We start from the raw sequence: 26,165 nt of genomic DNA, 5'->3' as shown, positions 1-26,165 counted from the left end.
CTGTAAGTGGCACCTTAGCACATGGAAACTGCTATTTTGTGGGAATATAAAATTCCCTCACAGTAAACCCCAGAAATGCCATAGATTGGAAAATGCTGGGATATTCCAAGAAAACTCATCTCCAAAATCCTAAATCTGAATTCAACACCTTCCTTTGCAACTGGATCCTTAACTTCTTGACCAATAGATTACAATTGGTAAAGATAGACAGCAACACCTCCAGCACAATTATTTCCAACCCTGAAGTTGCACCCTCAGCCCTCAATTTTATTCCGTGTACACTCGTCTCATGGTCAGGTTCTGTTCTAACTCCATTCACAATCTCGCAGATGATATCACAATATCACCTGTCTACATCAGAAGTACAGAGGTTGCGAGGGTTAAGTTCCTAGGAGTGAACATCACCAATGGCCTGTTCTGATCCAATCATATAGACGCTACAGCCAAGAAAACTCACTAATGCCTCTACTTCCATAGGAGGCTAAGGAAATCTGGCATGTCCTCTTTGGCCCTCAACAATTTTATTAATGTATCATGGAAAGCATCAAACAACTCTCAGCAACAGAACTCTCTTGTAACCTGAAGACATGCTTACTCTTTTGTTCTATTATTTATCTTTCAATGATCAGCCAAATAAATAAGTTCTCATTCATTCATCTGTTGGTCGAAGCAGTTCACATACCCCCCACTGTGATTATACACCTGATTTCCTTTTACAAGATTGACAACTAACATTTTTTTTGAAATTGTATACAATCAAAATATTAAAAATATTTTGTAAGTTCCAGTGAAATACAGAAAAACTACATAAATTCATGCAATGCTATGATTCTGCTACCAAACCACACCAAAGCTTTGTATCAAAGGCATTAAATAGTCTAAAAAGGTTAAATATTAACACGATCAAAATTACGTAGCAAATTAGACTCTTAATTTTTAAAAATTTTATATGAAGTAGCTATAAGTGCTACTTTGATTATTAAAGACGATCAAAAAGTCATTGAACACAAAGTGGAAGAGGTTTAAAACAATACTAAACATTTATTAATGAAGCAGCGTTCACAGTTGGACTAATACCTAGAATCAGCATCATAATGTGGATACTCCCCCCCCTTTCATAAGGTGTTAACTGTTAACCTCAATCATGAGTGTAAATTGACAATCTTCAATAAACTTGAAAATATAAATGCCGAGAAAGCAAAAGCAAAATAGATTAGAATTTAATCTCAACAAGTTTAATTCAGGGACTCAAATCTGTAAAAGAGTAAAAAGAGCTTAGTCAGTACCTGGAGGAGGCTGTGAAGGATTGAAAGTATGCCTTAAGAATGGAGGTGGTGGAATAGCTGGGTTGAAGCCTGGTGGAGGTATGGACATTGACACAGGAAACGCAGGTGGCTGTACCATACTAATTGCTGAAACTGTAGGAGTCACTGGCATCTGAAAATCAATTACAATTTATTGTATAAAGAATTATCCATGTCTGGCCAACTCAAGACACTCAAAATTCACATCCTTGAAGACTGTGTAAGCATGGCAAACTGCAAAATCGATTGAATATATCAACTTTGGTTCCTTATTTTCCCTTTATATTTCCATATATGATGAAGGTACTAAATACACAAGACTGTGTTTTTACTTGTGGCAAACATGGGCTCTAAGATCTTAAATAATAGTGATAAGTTTATTAAGTAATCATGTTATAGGTGAATACATTGAGTTGAGGCAATATACATTTAATTAATATTCATGTTTTACCCTCTGACCTTATACACAAAGGCTGAATTTAGATTCTCAAATTTAATTTCTTTCGAAACACTTTCATAGTCTAAAGCAGGAAAAAAATGGTCATCCTGAATGCCGTGGATTTTTTACAAGCACTGTATTTTAATACTAAAGACCATATAGAGAAACAAGAAGATGCCATCTTTTGCATCAAAAATTAAAAAGAGATCCATGACACTACTTCCAACATAATCAAGGTATTCAGAATGGTAGCCTGACCAATTGCTAAAGTACAGAATATTTGTCTGTCATCACATATTACTTTCAGGATAGGATTTGCTTAGTTTTTTTGGATTACAACTCAAATCAGAAAATACATCAACTTAAAATTGCCACGGGCCATACAAGGATCAGGAAAGGTCAAATATAAATCTAAGTTTTTTTTTCTCTTCCTGTAATAGATTACAGATGAATCTTGGAGCAGATTCCCATCCAAAAGACAATATATTAGATAGCCCAATGCAACCAGAGCTCATATTAAGACAGTACTTCGATCAAAATCTCTCAGAATATCCACTATCAGTAACCTGATTCTCTCAGATCCGTGGAAACTTGGTGACATACAGAATAAGCTAATTACTTAAATTCTTAAAATGAAAGAAACTATCATGATGGTTGGAAATTGTACATAAGGTAATCATTTACACAAGTAACAGGAGAAATTAACATAATTTTGAAGGACCAGTGAAAGTATGAAGTTTCACTTACTTGTGGAATAAACTTTATATCATCCATTTGCTTCGGCTACAAAGGGGAACAAAAAAAATTTTTTTAACTGAAGGACTGATAAGACTACACATTGTAAGGGTAACTTCTTAAAATTAAATAATGCTATTACTTGAACAGGCAGTATAGTGACAGGTTGAGTGAATGTCTCTCCCTCTGAAGTTGGTTGAGTGTTATCAGTAGTTACAGGTTGGGACACATTCTCCTTTACAGGCTCAGAACTCCTAGATTCCCACTCTGAAATAGAATATCAGAATGTTATTGTTAATTAAGTTATAGAATGTCATGCTGTAAAGACAAGATTTTATAAACTGAATAGTATTTGTGGAGATAGAAAACAAGGGTTAAGATTTCAGATGAATGACCTTTCATGACAATTGTCAAACATTTGAAATAGAACATACTAAATGTTTGGATAGGAAAAAAAAAAGAGAGCAAGGCTTTAAGGAAGATTTGTGATTGAATGAAGACCAAGAAATAACTAGCAACGGTGAACAAAGGACAAATGGAAATCATGTTGGAGAAGCAAAAACTTCCTTAAGGTGGATATTCTTGGAAGTGAAGTGTCAGTGAATTATAGGTAAATTATGTTAACATTTTTCAGCAGTCAAGCCTCAGCTGAGGAGGAATAGGAATAGGAATATTTACTGTAGACTAGATTTGCCATCAAGGAAATAAAGGTGAAATGGAAGGGTAGAAAAAAAAGGAGAGCTGCCTTAATATTATATTTGAGGAATTGGGCTCTCAACAGTAGAACTTAAAAAACAAGTAGCACAGAATATAAAGACAGACTTTGACTTCAAAAAGCAAGCCAGACACAATTTTGCATTTTTTTCAAGAATTGCTAATTTGCATATTAAACCAGCAAGGCTTTGATGGCGAAATGTACTTTTACTTTAATGCAATGATAACTCAGATTTTTTGAAGTTTTATGTAAAAGCAAAAAAAAACCCCAAAATCTTGTAGTTGCTAGAAATCTAAATTAGTGCAATGTTGTAGATGCTCTGAAAAATCAAACAGCACCTCCAGTGAAAGAAATAAACTTAACATTTCAAGTTGACAAAGAAGAGAAAATCTGCAGGTGCTGGAAATCCGAGCAACACACACAAAATACTGGAGGAACTCAGCAGGCCAGGCAGTATCTATGGAAAAATGTACAGTCGACATTTTGGGCTGAAACTCTTCCGCAGACCTGGAGGAAGAAGGCTGAGTAGTAGATTTAAATGGTGGGGGAAGGGGAGAGAGGATCACCAGGTGATAGGTGAAACCTGGAGGGGGAGGGATGAAGTAAAGAGCTGGGAAGATGATTGGTGAGGTGAGGTGAGAGAAGGAAAAAAAGAGATGAGAAATGGAGACGGGGAGGGGCATTACTGGAAGTTTGAGAAATCAATGTTCATGTCATCAGGTTGGAGGCTACCCAAATGGAATATAAGGTATTGTAAGGTGTTGTTCCTCCAAGCTAAGTGTGTCCTCATTACAATAGTGGAGGAGGCCACAGATGGATGTATTGGAATAGGAATGGGAAGTGGAATTAAATTGGGTGGCCACTGGGAGTTCCCGCTTGTTCTAGCAGAGGGACTGTAGATGCTCAGCGAAGTGGTCTCCCAATCTACATCAGGTCTCAATGATGTACAGGATGCCACACCAGGAGCACCAAACACAGTAAATGACCTCAACAGACTGACAGGTGAAATGTCGCCTCAGCTGGAAGGACTATTTAAGGCCCTGGATGATAGTGAGGGAGGTGGTGTAGGGGCAGGTGTAGCATTTGTTCCACTTGCAAGAATAAGTGCTAGGTGGGAAATCAATGGGGAGGGATGAATGGACAAGGGAGTCGCATAGGGGGTGATCCCTGTGGATAGCAGAAAGATAGTGGGGAGGAGGGAAAGATGTGCCTGGTGGTGGGGTGGTAGGTGAGGACAAGAGGAAAGGAACCCTATCTCTGGTAGGGTGGTGGAAGGATAGGGTAAGAGCAGGCATGCGTGAAATGGAAGAAATACGATTGAGGGCAGAGATGATGGTGACAACCTGACACAGTAACTGCTTATTCTCCACAAATGTAGCCTGATCATCCAGCATTTTCTGTTTTCATTCTTTATGGATAAGGTTTTGTTCCTATGTTTGGAAAATATTAAAAAAAAACTGTCCTAGCTTCAAAATGGCAACTGGGAGATAGCTACAGGAATACTGTCTCATGTTTTACATCAGAAAACTTCATGAGCTTAAAAGAATTTTGCTGCACTTGATAAGAGTACAATTTCCTCAAATGGAACAACACACCAAGGAGACCATGTAATTTTACAAAACATTTCAGACAATGGAGCAATTTTTTTTAAAACATGATTAAAATAATGGATAATCTCATTTGAAATATGCAGTGTAACAAAAACTTTCCACACCTGATTCTGCCAAATTTCACCTGTACACCATAGGACCCAAGTGAGTCCACACCTGAAATACTGTGTACAATTTTAGTCTTATCTCCCCACTGCCCCTCAAATGAAAAAATACACGTATTTAAAGGGAGTATACCAGAGACTGACAACAGTTGTTCCAACAATCACAGATGTTTCACATAAAGAGAGATTTGAGTAAGCTAGGCCTCTATTCATTAGAACACTGAAAACCTGTGTCAACCAACTGACGTGAGTGTTCAAGGACATCGTCAATCTCTCAAAGCTGCAGTCCGAAGTTCCCACTTGCTTTAAAAAGGGGACAATCATACCAGTGTGCAAGAAAAGCAGAATGAGCAGCCTCAATGACCATCATCTAGTGGAACTCACATCTACTGTGATTTTTAATCTTTTAACTGTTTTGAGGCTAGTATCAATTCCTGCCTCTGCAAGGACCTAGACCACTGTAATAGGTCTATAATGGCTGCAATCTCACTGGCTCTCCACTTGTCCTTGGATCAGCTGGTCAATAGTAATACCTACGTCACACTGCTGTACTGACTGCAGCTCAGTGTTCAACAGTACAATACTCTCAATATTAATCAATAATTTTAGGCCTCTGTATTTCCCTCTACAACTGGATCCCTGACTTCCTCATTGGAAGATCACAGTAAGTGTGAATTAAAATAACATCTTCTCTGAACTGATAATCAACACTGGCAGACTTTTAAGGATGCATGCTGAGCTCACTGCTCTACTCTCTCTGCATCCACAACCATATGGCTAGGAACAATTCAAATGCCATCTATAAATTTGCCAATGATACAACTATTGTTGGCAGAATTTCAGATGGTGACAAGGAGGTGTACAGCAGTGTGATAGATCAACATCAGTAAGGCGAAGGAACTGATTGCAAACTTCAGTAAGGGGAAGTTGAGGGAACACACACCAGAGCTCATCAAGGAATCAGCAGCAGAAAGAGTGAGCAATTTCAAGTTCCTGGGTTTCAACATCTCTGAAGATTCACCCTGGATCCAACGTATTGATGCAATTATAAAAAAGACATGACAGCGCCTATATTTTATTAGGAATTTGAGAAGATTTGGTATGTCAAAGACATGCGCAAATTTCTACAGATGTACTGCGGAGAACATTTAACTGGTTACAAAACCATCGGGTATGGAGGAGCCACAAGATTGGAAAAAACTGTAGAAAGTTACAAACTCATTCAGCTCCATCGTTAAGGACCCTCACCACCAAGGACATAGCTCTGCTCATTGCTACCATCAAGGAGGGAGCCTGATGACACCCACTCAATGTTTTAAAACAGCTTCTTATCCTCCATCAGATTTCTGAATGAACAATGAACTCATGTACACTATATCACTAAGTTTATTTCTTTTTGCTCTCTTTTTACACTAGTTATTTCATTTAAATTTGAATATATTTCTTATTGTAATTTATAATGTATTATGTTTTGCAATGTTTAATGCTTTAAGAGTTGTCAGCATGACTGTCTATAGAAGTACAGTTAAGCAACAAATTTGATGACATATGCCAGTGATATTGAACCCGATTCTGAGTTTAGTATGACAGGTGGCATTGCTTAAAGAAAAATGCTTAAGAACTCAAAATGGTAGACACAGTGAGCCTGTTTTCCCAAATGATGAAATTAAAATTTGTGGTCAGTCTCAGAAATAAGGGACACATTATTCAGGACTGATATGAAGTATTTCTTCTGAAAAGATAACAAATCTTTACTTCTCTACTCTGAAGTAGTGTGGAGGCTCAGTCATTGATGGATACCAAGGCTGATAGTTTGGATATTTGAGGAGTCAATGTATACTGGCACAGCAGTAAATGAGATTAGTCATCATTTTACTGAATGCCAGAGCAGGATCAAGGGGCTGAATGGCCTATTCCTGCTGGTTCTTATGGCTTTCTCTCTCTTGTGGTGGAGACAGATCAGGCTTATATTATGAACCTCAATTTCAAAAGCTTCTTCGTTTTCAGTTTTGCAAATGGTCTTAACTCTTCATGTTTCTTTAATCTCCTGTGGCCCTACTAATTTGATAAATTTACATGTCTATGGTCCTCTAATTCTGGCTTCTTGATCATTCCAGAATTAAAATGTACTTATTATTGACAGTCAAGCCTGCAACTCTTAAAGCTTAAGCTTTGAACTTCTACTTTGAACTTCTACCCCTTATCCTCTCTACATGTTTTAAGACATTGATTAAGCTTATGTGGCAAACTTACTTATTTTTGCTTGATTTACCTTCAGAGAATTTTGCATCAAAGGCAATTTGTGAACAGAATCAGTTAACAACTTCTGTGACATATTGTAAATGGAATCTGTTATTGTTGTAGAAGTCCAGATGAACAGCATTATTGCGAAATCTTCCAACTCATATCCTAAAACTGAAATCTCTAAGGAGAATTCAAATCCATAAGAGTAATTAAGATGCCATATGGAGTCTTATGCTTAGGTAAAAAGACAAAAGCTGCTAAAATTATTTCTCCTATGCATTCACATCCTATGAACCATTAAATTGCAGATCACCTATGGCATGAACAGTCAATGAGAAATGAAAGATTTGGTAAACTAATTTTCTGATGAAGTCAAATCAATTGAAAATCAACATGCAGTGTTTTTGTATGCATAACTCTTTTTTGTCCTTTAGTTCTTTCTCATTTAATATTTATTTCCCATTACTGCTTACCACTATTCTTTTGGGACATTAGTTATTTTTCTGCTGCACCTTATTAATACTTAAGATTCTTTTTCTAAACCTATCTTATTTGAGATCGGTTTTTGTGTGACAGGTTTTGTGTAGTTTATCATGGGTAAGAGATTGACCAAAAACAAAATCGGGCTTTCAATTGGTCAGATGGTATAAATGCCGCAGTCACAGCAAAACATCAGCTTAGGGTGTCAGAATCAGAAAGCTAAATTTGTGCCTTAGTGCTTTGGAGAATGATGCCAAACTGTTACCTAGAATAGAGACAGCAAAATTGCCTCAGAGGTTATATCATATCAACACACACCTAGATCGGTTATACAGTGCTGTTTTAATAAAGAAATTCATAATATATGCATCAACAGATGAAATGAAAAACCCAAAGAAAAGACAATTTCTTCAAATAAATATCTAACATATTTAATAACCACTATAAAACAAGGGTTAGCTCATACCATTATTAACAGTTTCTTGGTCGATCATGCCTCCTTCAGAGAAGCCTTCTAAATCATCTAATTTCAATTTTTCCCAGGGTATATATGTGACTCCAAGGTCAACATCCCAGAATTGCTTATATTCAGGTTTCACACCTTTGTTTAAAGCCCAAGCAATCTGCAGCAGATGATAAAGAGATTAGACCATATTAGACCAAATAGAATTCAAAACAATAGCTATATTATATATGAAATTTATCATTGTTTTGTGATTCTTTTCTTCAATTGAATAACCACTAACTACATATCTACCTACTCAAAAAAATATTCCTGGACCAAAACAAAATTCTGACTAATTATAAATTGGGAGATTTGGAGAAACAAAGCAGCATAAAATGTTGCAGAATTTCAGGTAGTTTTAATTTTGAGGTTCAACAGGTATAAAAGGTGTTAATAAGTCACCTTACACCTCATTGAAAACATCTATTACTCTATGACGTGGTCCTAAAGGATGTGCAGAAACAAAGGGACTTCATTATATATTTATGAGTGGCAAGATATACTGAAGGAACAAGTTAGTAAACACAAAAAAACTTGGATTTCATAATCAGAAGTAGAGTACAAAATCATTTTACAAAATACAGTCAAAATTAGGGGGCTAACACATCAGAGATACAAAATTTGAGTTAAATCTGTAGGGAGCAAATGGTCAAGCTTTGTTCTCGCGAGGGCTGAAGAACACGAAGTGGAAAGGGGGTGAAATTCGAAGAGGAAACACTTAAATAATCAGCTGATAATTAAGGGTTCTCTCTCTTCAAATACTGTCCCACAAGGCGGGAATTTAGTCAAATTAATGGAAAGGGATCAAGGAAGCATTGTCAGTGTCATGAACTACAAGACACTGCAAGATGGCTTTAAGAAAATAGAAAATAAAACACAGAAGTGTGTCAGTTCTGAGAGAGAGTTGGGAGGAATTGCAAATATTTTCTTAGTTGCAATTCAAGGTGAAGTGATACAGCTAAATAAAGGACTCAATCTTAAAAAAAAAGTTCATGAACTCAGTGTGCTTGTGTTGGAGAGCGCACAAGAGAAACAGGCAGCAAATCCAATCAAGCTGAGAACTATTATCTTCAAAGTAAACACTGCCTCTCTACAAAATATCTACTTCTTCCCTACTGTGTTCCTCATCCTCAGCAACACTTTTTTTCTTTGTCACGTGTAACAGATTTACCACTGGAATACAATGGAAACTGCAAGGCTTTTTCCCTTTTGTGGGACCCATTACATTAATTCAAACAACTTTTCTCTTTGCTTTCTCATAAATGAACATTCCCAAAAATCAAGACTGATTACAGTGAGAAACAGCTCAACAATAAAAATTCATTTTAAATAGTTATACATTAGCTTATTGTGCTTTTATAGTGATTTCAATAAATACACTGAAATCTTTTGTGACTTTCAGCTCACGGCATGAGCCAAAGCAGGTATCTCCATTAATAATCTGATGTTTATTTAGAACTCACAAATACCTTAATAATTTTGGACCCCATTTTAAAGGATCCAGTGCTTAATTTTTGAAGAGCACGAAAAGCATCTTGCCGATGAACCATGCAGACATATGCACACCCTCGCGGAGGTATCATCTTAAAAGAAAAATGTAGCGATTGTTATAAATAAAAATATATATCTTTATGCAAAGTAGTAATAGTACACACACTCCTCAAATAGTGATATCGCATTAAAAGGTTTTGTCATTTTACCTTTTTCAATTACGAAGTTTATTCATTTTGACTGAATCTTTGCTTCACTGCCCATATTTAATACCAGATACATACCTACCTGGAATTTGTTCTGTAGATTATGCTAATACTAATTTAAAATCTTATGTATAAACTAAAACACAATGGTCAATGAAGTTTAATCTACTTAATTTAGGTCAAAATTCTGAGTTTTAGGAGGCAAAAAGGCAATTTACTGTTATAGATTGACTTGCAAAAGTTACGCCACCCAGATGTTTACAAAAAAAAAAGAACAAGGCTTTAAAATTTCAATTCCTGCATTGTTACCTTAAAAAAGCCACGCATGGTTAATTCTAAATCACAAGTTATTGATAATGACAGGCTAAAGAGCTGCAAGAGACACATTTCGTAAATTCTCATTTTTATATTTTAATAATTTCAACAAACTTTAATAGGCCAAGTACACATTGAGTGTACTACAGCACAGAAACAAGTCCTTAGGCCCACCGAGTCCATGCTGGCCTGTTTCTCTGCCTAGTCCTATACACGGATGGTTGCTCTCTGTACCTTTTCATCCATCTACCTATCCAAACTTAACTTACAGTTGGAAGAAAGAGTTTGTGAATCCTTTGCAATTACTTGTTTTTTTGCATTATTTACTCAAAATGTGGTCTGATCTTCATCTACGTCACAATAATAGACATACACAACAGCATTTGTACTTCTATCAATACTGAGCACACCACAGTTTAGGTTCTAAAATGTACATGAACCTCTGGGGTAATGCCTTCTACAGAAGCTATTTGGAGTCAGGTGCTCCAAACAATGAGATGAGATTAGAGGTTTGGGCTGTACAGATGTCCTGCTCTATAAAACAACAGACAAAGTCATATTACTGACAGAGCCTCCACTTCCAAAGAAAGATCTGTTTATATGCACCATGCCTCGATCAAAACAACTTTCAGAGGACTTTGAAGAAGAATTATAAAGAAGCATGAAGCTGGAAAAGGCTACAAAAGCATTTCTAAAGACCAGTGTGTTCGTCAGACTACAGTTAGAGAAAGTGTCTTCAAATGAAAAAAATTAAGTACTGTTGCTACTCTCCCTAGCAGTGGACATCCTGTGAAGATCACACCAACAGCACAATGTGCAATGCTGAAGGAGATGAAGAAGAACCCAAGGGTTTCTGAAAAAGACATGCAGAAATCTCTTGAATTTGCTAAAAGTCTCTGTTCTTGTGCCCACTCTAAGAAAAACACTGAACAAGAATGGTGTTCATGGAAAGACGCCACAGAGGAAACCAGTGCTCTCCAGAAAAAAAAAACATTACCACACATCTCAAGTTTGCTAAAGTCCACCTGGATGTTCCACATGCTTCTGGGACAATGTTTGGAGGAAAAAGGACACTGCACACCAACACCAAAACTCATCCCAACTGTGAAGCATGGTGGAAGGCGCATCATGGTTTGAGGCTGCTTTACTGTCTCAGGGCCTGGACAGCTTGCAATCATTAAAGAAACATTGAATTCAAAACTGTATCAAGACATTTTACAGGAGAATGTCAGGGTTGTGGTCCATCACCTGAAGCTTAATAGAAGTTAGATGATGCAACAAGACAATAATCAGAAGCACAAGAGCAAATCAACAACAGAATTGTTTAAAAAGAAGAAAATCTGTTTTCTGGAATAGCCAAGTCAGAGTCCAGACCTTAACCCAACTGAGATATTGTGGCATGACCTGAAGAGCACTGTGAATGCAAGATATCCCAGAAACATACTTTTTCCAGCCTGGACTGTGACTGATTAAACAATGTGTTCAATAAAGACATGAAAAGTAAATAATGCAGAAAACCAGGAAATTACAAAGGGTTCACAAACTTTTTCTTGAAACTGTAAATGTTACAATTGAACCACTTCCTATGGCATCTTATTCCACACTCACACCACCGTCATGACCTCCAGTTCTAGTCTTACTCAAATTGAGATGAAGTCTCAAAAATATCTAACAGGTATTAAACTGCCAGAACTTATTTATATAACTACAAAAATACTCACATTTATTGATTCAATCTGGCCAAATTCCTCAAAGAGATTTGTTATATCTTGTTGTGTTGCCTTTTTGTCGACCTGACCAACCCATAGTGTGGTACTGCACACTAAAGAATGAAATAAAGAAAAAAATTACATATCCATAATGAAATTAATCAATCCCACAACATTTTTATAAAAGCAGGTGGCAACAAACTAAAATATATCATAACTAGTGTTATATTTGCTGTACGTGTGAAAAGAAACACTTGCATTGTTATACAGCATTTTTGGAAACTCCAATTCCTGCAAAGCTTTATAGTCAATTAAGCAGTTGAAAAGCACTGCAAGTTATCTAGAAACTCAGCAGCTAAGACCTTACAGCTTGATAATGGCAGATACATTATTTTGATGCTGAATGAGGAATGAATATGGAACAAGCCTAAGGCCCAAAGTCTGGCTTTTCCTAATGAAACTACCATGCTATTTAAAAAAAACACCAAGATAGACATTGCATATGACTTTACTATTCTATCTGTAACAGGACAGCTAGAGATAAACTCTCACTGTGACCTAATCACTGTTTTGGCCAAACCCTTCATCTTTCAGTGTATGTTTATTATTGATCCATTTTTACTTTCCCCCTAAAAGCCACACTTTTCCACTTATCCAGCAAAATACAATTGGCACTATCATGCTCATTCCACTGCCATTAGCTTGAACTATTTTAAAATGCTCCCAGCTCCCTTTATGCCAACTCTATTTTTACATCATTGGTAAACTTTGATGTCCCTCTTGTTAGGTCCCTTTATTCAACAACTTGCTTTTAGGATTGGAAATTGTGGGGAAAATTGCATGTCTAACCAGTCTTGAGATTTTCACAAAAATCTCAAACTTGTTGGGCACTCTTCATTGGCAATTCCCCATTTGTGCTCTGACATTAGATTTCTTGAGAACTTGTTGTAATTTTCCTGCAGCTACACAAGAGATCCTGCTCACTGAACCTAGTTCCTAGCGGAGAAAAAAGAGCAAGTCCATTAGCTTTATTGGAAAAGAATGTCTGCAAGGGATGCAAGTCGAAGTTCTCAACGAACTTGTTAATACACTCCCTAGGTAAACATACAATGAAGGAAAACATCGTTCACATGTGACTACCAATTTAAGAAACACCCGAATCACTCAGAAGTTAAAACATTAACAATGATCATAAACCACACATTCATGATTATAGTCTTAGCATTTCAATTATAAAATCATTACAACAGAAATATGGACTGAGATTACATGCTCCAAACTGGCATTGCACAGAAAGTAAAAACGTACAAGCAGGAAACCAGAAACCCAAACAAAAATGCCAAAAATAGCTCAGAGTGAAGGGGAAAGAGAGAAAACAGGTCAAGATCAAAAAATATTTCATGTCAATGATCTTTTATCAGAGCCAAGTGAAGTTAGAAAAACAAATACAAGAGATTCCACTGATCCTGAGCAACACACAAAATGCTGGAAGAACTCAGCAAGCTAAGCAGCACCTACAGGGGAAAATAAACAGTGTTTCAGGCTAGGAACCTTCGTCAGGACTGGAAAAGAAGGGGCAGAAGCCAAAATAAGAGTGTGCGGGTAGGAGAAGGAATACAAGCTGGCAGACAATAGGCGAGACCAGTGAGGGGGAAGGTGGATGGGTGAAGGAGGGAGGAAGTGGTATGAAGTTGTGTATTCCCCTCCATAGATGCTGCCTGATTTGCTGAGTTCTTCCAGAATTTTCTGTTGCTTGAGACAAGTTAGACATTTTTTTTTAAGTTGCAAGGAAGTTGTGGGGGGGGAGAACAAAGGTGGTGATGGAATTAAAGATAGAATGACAGATCAGATAAGGTGATAAAGACTGTTAATTCATTTTACCCTTCTTTCTCAGCAAAAACTACCACTTGTCATTCAGTCTTTCTTGATCTCAACCCCATTATGAGTATTGCCTTAGTTACCTTCAACATTCCCCCTTCCCTGCAACGTACATGTTAAACTTTTGCCATTTCTGATAGAAGTCTACTCTCTTAACAGACACAATTATTCATTTTTATAGTATCATAATAAATAATTCATCACAAACTGATGATACCCAATTACATAACAGTCACTGGGATTGAAAAACTATTTTAATTGCGTTATTTTTGGCTAATTGAGTCAAGATCAAAAAACCTTCAATTTGAACAATGTTTACTGATGTACTCATTTCTGTATCAAGGCATTGCATTGAAGAGATTCAGTCATTTACAGCACAGCTTAAGTGAACTTTAGTGAAACTTCAATTTACAATGGTGCTTTCCTGCTTTTTAAAAAATTTGCAAGAATATTGCACTGCTTCAGTAAAGTGCAGATCGTTAGCATCAAACGTAGTGGTGCAGCACTGCAAGCAATTATGCTTGAAATCATGCAGTTCGGGAAAGCTAGGGCTTTTTGAATTCCGGAAAAATATGAAACACAATTACGTCTCTGCATATTGCACAAACAATAAGGAAATTATTGGATTTTGGGAAACAGATGCTTAATTACCTTGATACAATATTGGCTGCAAATGTAAACCGGTATGTTTTAGTGTTCTCTGATCTAAAGGCACTAAAGCTTAAAAAAAAAATGCTTTGTAGTCAAAAATGTAAGGAAGTTAATACTTAGGTTGTCACATACCACTAAGTGTCTTTGATCGAACAGGAGGTAGACCCTTTTTCTGACGTTCTTTTTCACGTTCTCTTGCTCTTCTTTCACTAGAATATGATCGCGATGATTTTCTTTTTCTCTCTTTTGATCTTGACCGTGAACGTTTCCGATGCTTACGTTTACGAGACCCCGACCGTGATCTGGACCTCTTCTTTCGTGGTGACCTAATTAAAGACATTTGTAACATTAATTTTTTTTTACTATCTAAAATATATACTAAACAATATTTGAATTTAATTGCCTTAAACATGAACATCAAATACTCTACCTTGAACGGGATCTTGACCGCGTCCTCGATCTCGAGCGTACTAAAGGTTTCTTTTCTTCATGCTGAAATATTTCTTCTTCAATGAGGTCTTGACCATCAGGTGCATCAATATCCATATCCTTAACGACCCAAGAAAACAATAAAAACAAAAACAGGATAAATTAATAAAGAAATATGGAATAAATATAGCTCCTCTGACCTGGGCCACATGAAGAAAATCAACTATTGTGAAAATCATAAAAAATGCACTGGACACACTGATGACTCTCTTGTTGTAAGCACTACATATACTTTTCTTGTATTAGCTTGATTGTATATCTGAGTACATTTGCAGTGCTCATATTTTAAAATGATTATTATGGATTACTGCAAAACCAAGATTCCTTCATTTATCTAACATAATATTTATCTGAATCTACATGATCTTTCGCCATTTACTTTAAAACAGAAGGGCCAAATAAAAAATAATATTCTCTTCACAATAGCATTTACGAAGTACAGATGTCCCAAGGCTGTGTAGCCATTGGGGTACCTTGAATGCTGATACCTGGTTTATTACCTGGCAGTTATCTAGAAGTGGTCACCTTCTCTTCATTTAAAGCTTACTGCAACCCAGTCTTGCCAGGCTTTCTCTCATCAGAGCAATAAGTTACCAAACTAGTACCAATTGTAAGGTAATAAATTCACTAGGGATTCATTGTCCATGTAATTTATACTGTATTTGGGATACAGGGCTTTGTGCTTTGTGGTCAAGATGGCATTCTACTTTTAGCTCTTTCTGAAGCTTATTTTTGGCTCTCATATCTTTGATTATTTTTATAGCTAACACCCAATTGCCTAGACCTTTCAGGTCATTATAATTCGCCTTGAGACCTATACAGAAATTCAGAAAGGGCTTGAATAAACAAAGATCAACAGTTAGTAAGTGCACATTTGTTCTCTGTCACAGCAAGTAAATAAAAAAGGTTCACTTGTAACCTTTAAAACATTAACTAGCCTTTAAAGCTAAATTGTGAAAAAAATCACTTCAACAAATAAGACAATTAGTGATACTTAACATTTCCAGCATGAACTTATTTCACATAATGAACTAATAACTTTTCCCTTAAAATGTTCAAAATGTGCTATTTCAAGAAGGCTGAAAATTATAATGTCAAATCAGTTTCCTTACTCAGGAAACACTTCAGAAGACCGAGTAGCCTAGCTAGCTGACGTGCTGACAGATGTATTCAACATCTCCCTGAACAGTTCATTGGCCCCTCAGTTTTTAAGATGGCAACCATTCATCATTCCAGTGCCAAAGAAAGTGACAGTAGCCTACCAAAAAGACTATCATCCTGTGGCACTAACATCAGCCATTATGAAATGCTTTGAGTGGCTGGTATTTGAGCACATTAAAGCCTTTCTCCCAGTTATGTTGGATCCTTTCCAGTTTGCTTATCACTCAAATTGATCCACTAATGATGCCATTGCCTCTGCTCTCCACTCTGTCCTGTCCCACCTGGAAAACTGGATCTCATATACCAGGTTGCTATTTATAGACTTCAGTTTGGTGTTATACCATCATACCCCAAAAACTGGTTGGAAAACTGTCCTCGCTGGGTCTCAACACCCTCCTTTGTAACTGGTCCTGGACTTCTTAACAGAAAGGCCACACCCAGTCTATGTGGGCAGCAACTTCTCCAGTCCCATTTCGTTGAGCAGCTGTTGGACTGGTGTGAGAATAACAACTTAAGTCTGAACGTGAAGATGATCAAGGAAATGATTGAGGATGTTAGGAAGGTGCTAATGAACCAACCCCTTCTGCGTGGATCCTCTGTAGAGAGAGTTAAGTTTACCAAGTTCCTGGGAGTTCACATCATGGATGACTACACCTAGTCCCTCACTGTCACCTCCCTGAATACAAAGGCACAGCAACACAACTTCCTGAGGAGATTGAGGCAAGTGAGCCCCCCTCCCCCACCCCCCCCACCTTAACTGAATTTTACAGGAATACTGTTGAGAGCATTTTGACAAGCTGCATCTCCTTTTGGTTTGGGAGCAGCAGAGCATCGGTCCCTACAAAGGACTGTGAGAATGGCTGCGAGAATCATAGCAGTTTCATAGACATTATCAGGAGCGCTGTGTATGCAGGGCTCTTAGTATTATCAAAGATCCCATCCATCAATTCAGCCTCCTCTTTGACATTTTACCATCAAGCAAGAGACTCCAATGCATAAGAACAAGAATGGCCAGGATGGGAAACAGCATCTTCCCTCAGGCCATGAGGCTTCTGAACTCTCCGCTGCACCGCATTCTTAGTGTCACCGGGTTTTAATTTATGCACTTTACTTTATTTATGTGCAATTCATTTATAGATTAAATTCTTAGTTTTCTAAGTTATTGTACTATGCTCTACAACCTAGTCCGGAGAAACATCCCGATTGGTGATATACATGTATAAAGTTAAATGACAATAAACTTGACTTGACTTGAGCATGGAATGACTAACCATTGAGAATAACTAACATTGTGATCAACACGCTTCAAGCAACATACGAGGGGCGATTGATTGTGGCCTAAGGTAGGAGTCAATTTTAGAAAACTAGCACATTTATTTTTCAACATAGCCCCCTCCTACATGTACACATTTAGTCCAGCAGGCAATAGACTATTTTCGGCCCTTTGAGCCAGCACCACCATTCACTGTGATCATGGCTGATCATCCACAACCTTCCAGTTTCAGTATCCAGTTCCAACCTTCAGTATCCAGTTCCTGCTTTATCCCCATAACCTTTGATTCTGCTATCTTTAAGAGCTTAATCCATCTCTTTCTTGAAAGCATCCAGAGATTTGGCCTCCACTGCCTTCTGGGGCAGAGCATTCCACATATCCACCACTCTCTGGGTGAAAAAGTTTTTCCTCAACTTCGTTCTAAACGGCCTACCCCTTATTCTTAAAACTGTAGCCTCTGGTTTTGGACTCACCCATCAGCGGGAACATGCTTCCTGCCTCCAGCGTGTCCAATCCCTTAATAATCTTATATGTTTCAATCAGATCCCCTCTCATCCTTCTAAATTCCAGTGTATACAAGCCCAGTCACTCCAATCTTTCAACATATGACAGTCCCACCATCCTGGGAATTAACCTTGTGAACCTACGCTGCACTCCCTTAATAGCAAGAATGTCCTTCCTCAAATTTGGAGACCAAAACTGCACACAATACTCCAGGTGTGGTCTCACCAGGGCCCTGTACAGCTGCAGAAGGACCTCTTTGCTCCTATATTCAATTCCCCTTGTTATGAAGGCCAGCATACCATTAGCTTTCTTCACTGCCTGCTGTACCTGCATGCTTGCTTTCAGTGACTGACGTACAAGAACACCTAGATCTCGTTGTACTTCCCCTTTTCCTAACTAGACTCCATTTAGATAATAATCTGCCTTCCTGTTCTTACCACCAAAGTGGATAACCTTACATTTATCCACATTAAACTGCATCTGCCCACTCACCCAGCCTGTCCAAGTCACCTTGCATTCTCATAACATCCTCCTCACATTTCACACTGCCACCCAGCTTTGTGTCATCTGCAAATCTGGTAATGTTACTTTTAATTCCCTCATCTAAATCATTAATATATATTGTAAACAGCTGCGGTCTCAGCACTGAACCCTGCGGTATCCCACTGGTCACCGCCTGCCATTCCAAAAGAGACCCGTTAGTCGTTACACTTTGTTTTCTGTCAGCTAGCCAATTTTCAATCCATGTCAGTACTCTGCCCCCAATACCATGTGCCCTAATTTTGCCCACTAATCTCCTATGTGGGACTTTATCAAAGGCTTTCTGAAAGTCCAGGTACACTACATCCACTGGCTGTCCCTTGTCCATTTTCATAGTTACATCCTCAAAAAATTCCAGAAGATTAGTCAAGCACAATTTCCCCTTCGTAAATCCATGCTGACTCGGACCGATCTTGTTACTGCTATCCAGATGTGTCGTAATTTCATCTTTTATAATTGACTCCAGCATCTTTCCCACCACTGTCATCAGGCTAACCAGTCTATAATTCCCTGTTTTCTCTCTCCCTCCTTTCTTGAAAAGTGGGACAACATTAGCCACCCTCCAATCCACAGGAACTGATCCTGAATCTATAGAACATCGGAAAATGATTACCAATGCATCCACGATTTCTAAAGCCACCCCCTTAAGTACCCTGGCATGCAGACCATCAGGTTATGGGGACGTATCAGCCTTCAAACCCAACAGTCTATCCAACACCATTTCCTGCCAAATATAAATTTCCTTCAGTTCATCCATTACCCTGGGTCCTTTGGCCACTATTATATCTGGGAGATTGTTTGTGTCTTCCCTAGTGAAGACAGATCCAAAGTACCTGTTCAACTCGTCTGCCATTTCCATGTTCCCCATAATAAATTCACCCGGTTCTGTCTTCAAAGGCCCAATTTTGGTCAAGGCTGATTTATACTTCTGCGTCAACTCGACGCCGTACGTACGATGTCGCCGCGAACCCTACGCAGAGCCTACGCAGATCCCTACGCCGTAGCCTGACGTGTACCTCTCCCAAAATGTAACTACGCATCTCAGCAATACAGAACGCAACAGCTGTGATTGGTCTGCTTGGTAGCATCGCATTTCATCCTACGCTGCAATAGCTTCCCATTGGGCGACTGAAGGGCGGGGAAGGAATTCTGGCTGCAATGCTTTCCATAAAGCTTTACAGACCTCCAAAATTATGGAAGGCACATTTCGCTTTTACGAAAAAAGACGCTCGCTTCTTGCTTACCCCGAGAAAGACTACCATGACCGTGAAGCCTTGCACAGGCAGGTGTGTGCACATGCATGACGTGTGCGAATTGCAGAGCGACGCAGACACACCAATGCACAAGTATAAATGCTTACAATGCGCGTAGGTCACTTGCGTAGGTTATGGTGTCGAGTTGACACAGAAGTATAAATCAGCCTTTAACTATTTTTTCCTTTTCACATATCTAACGAAGCTTTTACTATCCTCCTTTATAGTCTTGGCTAGTTTACCTTTGTACCTCATTTTTTCTCTGCATATTGTCTTTTTAGTTATCTTCTGTTGCTTTTTAAAAGTTTCCCAATCGTCCGGCTTCCCACTCATCTTTGCTATGTTATACAAACCCCATTTCCAGAAAAGTTGGGATATTTTCCAAAATGCAATAAAAACAAAAATCTGTGATATGTTAATTTACGTGAACCTTTATTTAACTGACAAAAGTACAAAGATTTTCAATAGTTTTACTGACCAACTTAATTGTATTTTGTAAATATACACAAATTTAGAATTTGATGGCTGCAACACACTCAACAAAAGTTGGGACAGAGTTAAAATAAGATTGAAAAGAGCACAGAATATTCAAGTAACACCGGTTTGGAAGACTTCACATTAAGCAGGCTAATTGGTAGCAGGTGAGGTATCGTGACTGGGTATAAAAGTAGAGTCCATCAAAGGCTCAATCTTTGCAAGCAAGGATGGGTCATGGCTCACCCTTTTGTGCCAAAATTCGTGAGAGAATTGTTAGTCAGCTCAAAAGGAACATTTCTCAACGCAAGATTGTAGAGAATTTAGGTCTTTCAACATCTACAGTACATAACATTGTGAAAAGATTCAGAGAATTCAGAGACATCTCAGTGCGTAAAGGGCAAGGTCGGAAACCACTGTTGAATGCGCGTGATCTTCGAGCCCTCAGGCCGCACTGCCTCAGAAACCGTCATGCTACTGTGACAATTATAGCCACCTGGGCTTGGGAGTACTTCGGAAAACCATTGTCACTCAACACAGTCCGTCGCTGCATCCAGAAATGCAACATGAAACTGTATTACGCAAGGAGGAAGCCATACATCAACTCTATGCAGAAACGCTGGCAAGTTCTCTGGGCCCGAGCTCATCTCAGATGGACCGAAAGACTGTGGAATTGTGCGCTGTGGTCAGATGAGTCCACATTTCAGCTAGTTTTCAGAAAAAACAGGCGTCAAGTTCTCCGTGCCAAAGATGAAAACCACCATCCAGATTGTTATCAGCGAAAGGTGCAAAAGCCAGCATCTGTGATGGTATGGGGGTGCATCAATGCCCACAGCATGGGTGAGTTGCATGTATGTGAAGGTACCATTGATTCTGAGGGGTATATTAGAATTTTAGAGAGACATATGTTGCCATCAAGGCGTCATCTCTTCCCAGAACATCCATGCTTATTTCAGCAGGACAATGCCAGACCACATTCTGCATGGGCTACAACAGCGTGGCTTTGTAGACAGAGTGCGTGTGCTTGACTGGCCTGCTGCCAGTCCAGATTTATCTCCTATTGAAAATGTATGGCACATCATGAAGAGGAGAACCAGACAAGAGACCACGGACTATTGAGCAGCTGAAGTCTTATATCAAGCAAGAATGGACAAAATTTCCAGTTGTCACTCTACTACAATTAGTATCCTCAGTTCCAATACGATTAAAAAGTGTTATTAAAAGGAAAGGTGATGTAACACAATGGTAAACATGCCTCTATCCCAACTTTTGTTGAGTGTGTTGCAGCCATCAAATTCTAAATTTGTGTATGTTTACAAAATACAATTAAGTTGGTCAGTAAAACTATTGAAAATCTTTTCTTTGTACTTTCGTCAGTTAAGTAAAGGTTCACGTGAATTAAAATATCACAGATTTTTGTTTTTATTGCATTTTGGAAAATATCCCAACTTTTCTGGAAATGGGGTTTGTACTTCTTCTCTTCTATTTTTATACTGTCCTTTACTTCCTTTGTCAGCCACGGCCTCCCCTTACTCCCTTTAGGATCTTTCCTCCTCTTTGGAATGAACTGATCCTGCACCTTCTGCATTATTCCCAGAAATACCTGCCATTGTTGTTCCACTGTCATCCCTGCTAGGGTATTGTTCCATTGAACACTAGCCAGCTCCTCCCTCATAGCTCCATAGTTCCCTTTGTTCAACTGTAATACTAACACTTCTGATTTTCCCTTCTCCCTCTCAATTTGTAGATTAAAACTTATCATATTATGGTCACTACCTCCTAATGGCTCCTTTACCTCGAGGTCCCTGATCAAATCCGGTTCATTGCACAACACTAAATCTAGAATTGCCTTCTCTCTGGTAGGCCCAGTACAAGCTGTTCTAAGAATCCACCTCGGAGGGACTCCACAAACTCCCTTTCTTGGAGTACAGTACCAACCTGATTCTTCCAGTCTACCTGCATATGAAATCGCCCATAACAACTGTAGCATTACCTTTGCGGCATGACAATTTGAACTCTTGATTCAACTTACACCCTACATCCAGACTACTGTTTGGGGGCCTGTAGATAACTCCCATAGGGTCTTGCTACCCTTCGAATTTCTCAGTTCTATCCATACTGACTCTACGCCTCCTGATTCTATGTCCCCCCACTCCCCCCGCAAGGGACTGAAATATCATTCTTCACCAACAAAGCCACCCCATCCCCTCTGTCCATGTCTGTCCTTTCCATAGGACGTATACCTTTGAATATTCACTTCCCAGGCCCTGTCCACTTGAAGCCATGTCTCTGTTATTCCCACAACATCATACTTGCCAATTTCCAACTGTGCCTCAAGCTCATTTATTTTATTTCTTATACTTTGTGCATTCATATATAATACTTTTAATTCATTACTCCCCTCACCCTTCATATCAATTCCAATTTCACTTGGCCATACTGTACGATCCCTTCTTGAGCTTTCTGCTCCGTTGATTCTGTTGTCTTTTTTAACTTTTCTTATTCTCACTTTCCCTTTAACTCCATCCTTGTATTTCCAGTTCGTCCCCTCCCACCCCACTACTTAGTTTAAACACACCCACATTATCACTCAGAGTTGAACTGCAAGTACACGTAACGAGAGCGTCTTGGACCTCCAGGTGGTCCACAGAAGGGGTGATTGATAAGTTTGTGGCCTAAGGTAGGAGGAGATGAGTTATACGGCTCTCGTTACATGCACGTGCAGTTCAACTCTTTTGAGTGAAAATGCAGGAAGTTTGTAGTTAATAACTCGTCTCCTTCTACCTTAGGCCACGAAATTATCAATCACCCCTGCTGTGGACCATCTCTGGAGATCCAAGACGCCGACTTCTACAAAGAAGGGATCTGTATGCTCCACGAGCGCTGGACTAAGTGTGTAAATGTAGGAAAAATAAATGTGCTAGGTTTTCTAAACTTGACTCCGTCTACTCTAGGCCACGAACTTATCAATCACCCCTCATAAGCTATTATCAAGTTAGCTAATCTTTTGGTTTTATTTAAGAAGAGCTGCAGAAAAGTCAGGGAAATACAGGCTGGTGAATGTAACATCAGTGGTGGGAAAGTTACTGGAAGGGATTCTGAGACAGGATCTATATTCATTTGAAAAGGCAAGGACAAGTTAGATGTAGTCAGCTTGTTTTGACTGTTAGCAATCATATGGTGAACAGTCACAATCTTTTCCCCAGGGTGAGGGATGTCTAAAACTAAAGGGCACTGGTTTAAGGTGAGGGGGAATATTTGAAGGTAATCTAGGGTGGTAGTTTTATTCACAGGGAGTGGTAAGTACATGGAATGAGTTGTCAGAGAAAATGACAGAAGCAGAGACAATTACAACATTTGAAAGACATTTAGACAGGTACATTGAACGGAAAGGGTTGGAGCGATATGGACCAAATGCATGCAAGTGGGACTAACTCAGGTTAACTCATGGTTCGCATGGACGAGTTGGTGAAGGGTTCGTTTATGAGTTGTGTATCTCTAATTCTAAGAATGAGCTTAAAAACATTTGAAATGGACTACATAATGAGGCTCAGGAATGGAAAATGCAGCAGAATTGGTTGGGATTCATCCAGAAAAGTTATAAAATTAGGTCCCTTTTTCTCAAGGATTTGACAGGGATGAAATGAACTCTCACAACTCATTCCAATGTTCCCCCTTTTTTTTCAAATAACCCAGTATGGTGCATGATGAGATAGCTACATTCAATTACCACATTTTTAAGTTGGCACTTTGTCAGGCAAGTACTGATAGACCAGCTATCTTACTCTGTTGTAACAAAAGTAGGCCTCAAAACTTAACAAATACGAGATAACCACTCCCCATTAACTGACACTAATATAAAGCTTATGATACTTTTTAGTTTGGATATGGTATATAAAAGTATAACACACAATTTATATTATATATAATTTCAGATTAAAAAATAGAAACTCCATAAGCAAGACTGCAAGTATGTTTACAATCTCAGACAGTATAAAATAAACACAACATATCCTTTTCTCTTCTACCTGCTGTTGTTGTTCAAGTGGATCTTCTACTCTTACTTCCTGCTCTTGTTGCTGATGGTGAGTGCTCCCCTGGGATGGAGTGGCTGATTGTTCAGATCCAAAAGTTACCTCTTGACTATCCAATGCTGCATTCTACAAAATGAAGCATTTCACAATTATACACCTGAGGAAAACTGTGCTCATTGTCCATAACTATCCAAATGCTACAGACTCATATGTAGATACTTACTAGAATAACAGGTTGTTCATGTTTTGCAAACTCCTGGCTACATTTAAAGAACAAATTTCTGATACCACTGTGGTGTATACAGGATTAATGTGTTTCAAACAGCCAATAAGCATAAACTTATATGTATATCATTCTAGAATTACCAAAGTATCAATATGAGAGAATGGAATTTTCCTTCCTATTCTATCCAGGTGAGTTAGGGTGTATTATTAACTGCAAAATCATGAAGATTAGAATAATAAACTGCATTTACTTGCAAGCATAACGCACAGCCAATAGGAACACAACATCTGCAGACTATGATTTCAAATACTAATTAAAAATACTATTAATCAGGTGCAGGGAAATTGCATTTGGTACTGCAAATTATTTTCTCATCTGTAACATATCAAAAGCTTCAGAAAGTTTTAATGTTGATTTGTGCAAAATTGCTGGAAGAATGCCTCAAACATAAACTCAACCATTAAAACAGATGCAAACATCAATAGTATTTGGTTTGAGAGCCAAAACTAGCAAAAGAAGTGAAGAGAGGTTTTTGGATCTGTGCTTTATGGATTACAGATAATTATTTGACAGCGACGCAAGAAAAATGACGAGTAGAATTTTGGTTCTGATGGCAGAGCTGTTTTACCTAGCAAAACATTATTGTATGAAACAGTGGAAAATGTGTCTATTTATACTTAGCTTTCCATGCACGATTAAAATCTTCACATGTCCACAAACAAAATAAAAATACTGACTGTTTCAAGGAAAATATTGGAAACATAACCTAAGGTGCATCACTTGGAAAGTACAATATTTCTTCACTTAAGAGTTTTTCCTGTAGTCATCACAACTGAAGCAGTTTACAAACTTTTTTTTTAAAAAACAGTATCTGAGAGTTTACTAGCATATATAAATACATGCTGATTCTATTAACAATGAATCTTCATGCCTCTGCATGTACCTGCTGGGTCTGTTGTTGCTCCATCAGCTGCTGCTGAAGCTGCTCAAAGTTTTGCTGCTGGAACTGCTCAGCCAGCTGCTGAAAAAGTGATGTGTTCATGGTCTCAGTTACAAGAGGTCTGCAAGTCAAAGAGGTAACCGTTTACCAAATAGAAGCACTAGCAAAAATTAACAGTTAACTGAGTAGCATATACAGTGGTTTCAAAATAACACAGTATATCTGAACATTTCATCTGTATTTAAATCAGACAGCAATTTTACAAATATGTACGTCAGGATATACATGCTTATCATTAGAATTACACCAAAGCATGTTATTTCTTCTTCAGATGATGAACATTAAAAACTCCAGTTTCGTTAAAATCATTTGCTAGTTTGCTCTGACCTGAAATTATTGCTTAGAACTAGTATTCCCTAGTATTTTTAATACACAAAAATACTTGCAACTTGGTTGCTAAATCCAATATTGAACTGATATGCGACATAAATTAGAAGTATCAGCTGCTTTGTAGGTGAATGCTTAAAAATAAGTCTCAGTATGATTTTGAAAACATTTTTCAGTGATCCACTGAAAATATTATGCACGGTTCCATCTGCTTCATGGCTGCTGATTAATACAAATAATTCAGCAGCACAAACAATTGAAGGGATAGATTCTCTGCTTCCTCTGGGAACTGAACTATGGTATCAATCACTGATCTAAAGAAGAAGAGAGAACTGAATTTACACACTGAAGCCAACATGTTATTATCCTTGAACACAAAGTGCTACAGGCTGACACAGTACTTTACTTGATTCATCATACCATAACTTTTCTTTGTAGAAATGCAAAGGAGACAGAGGTAAGAATTTTAATAATGAGCTGTTTAATACTGATCAGCTG

The 26,165-nt window shown here is 38.2% G+C and overlaps 1 protein-coding gene across 4 annotated transcripts in view; it reads right to left on the bottom strand.

The window, feature by feature from the left end:
- Positions 1–26,165, bottom strand: part of tiam2a (TIAM Rac1 associated GEF 2a) — a 232,047-nt gene that overhangs the window by 91,933 nt on the left and 113,949 nt on the right. For all 4 annotated transcript variants that reach the window (XR_011886842.1, XR_011886843.1, XR_011886844.1 and 1 more), the window contains exons 9-18: positions 25,284–25,401; positions 24,109–24,240; positions 14,817–14,935; positions 14,519–14,712; positions 11,870–11,970; positions 9,606–9,719; positions 8,098–8,254; positions 2,621–2,745; positions 2,491–2,526; positions 1,287–1,437 (exon numbers count right to left, since the gene is read on the bottom strand). Coding sequence is in view for 1 of the 4 variants with exons in the window: in XM_072265338.1 (XP_072121439.1) it covers positions 1,287–1,437; positions 2,491–2,526; positions 2,621–2,745; positions 8,098–8,254; positions 9,606–9,719; positions 11,870–11,970; positions 14,519–14,712; positions 14,817–14,935; positions 24,109–24,240; positions 25,284–25,401 (1,247 nt within the window). In the remaining 3 variants the exon portion in view is untranslated. The remainder of the gene's footprint in view (positions 1–1,286; positions 1,438–2,490; positions 2,527–2,620; positions 2,746–8,097; positions 8,255–9,605; positions 9,720–11,869; positions 11,971–14,518; positions 14,713–14,816; positions 14,936–24,108; positions 24,241–25,283; positions 25,402–26,165) is intronic.

This window comes from Mobula birostris, chromosome 8 (genome assembly GCF_030028105.1).
Source record: "Mobula birostris isolate sMobBir1 chromosome 8, sMobBir1.hap1, whole genome shotgun sequence".
In the NCBI taxonomy this organism is placed as follows: domain Eukaryota; kingdom Metazoa; phylum Chordata; class Chondrichthyes; order Myliobatiformes; family Myliobatidae; genus Mobula; species Mobula birostris.
The sequence above is the reverse complement of the archived record's forward strand: the minus strand, read 5'-3'. Positions and strand labels throughout refer to the sequence as shown.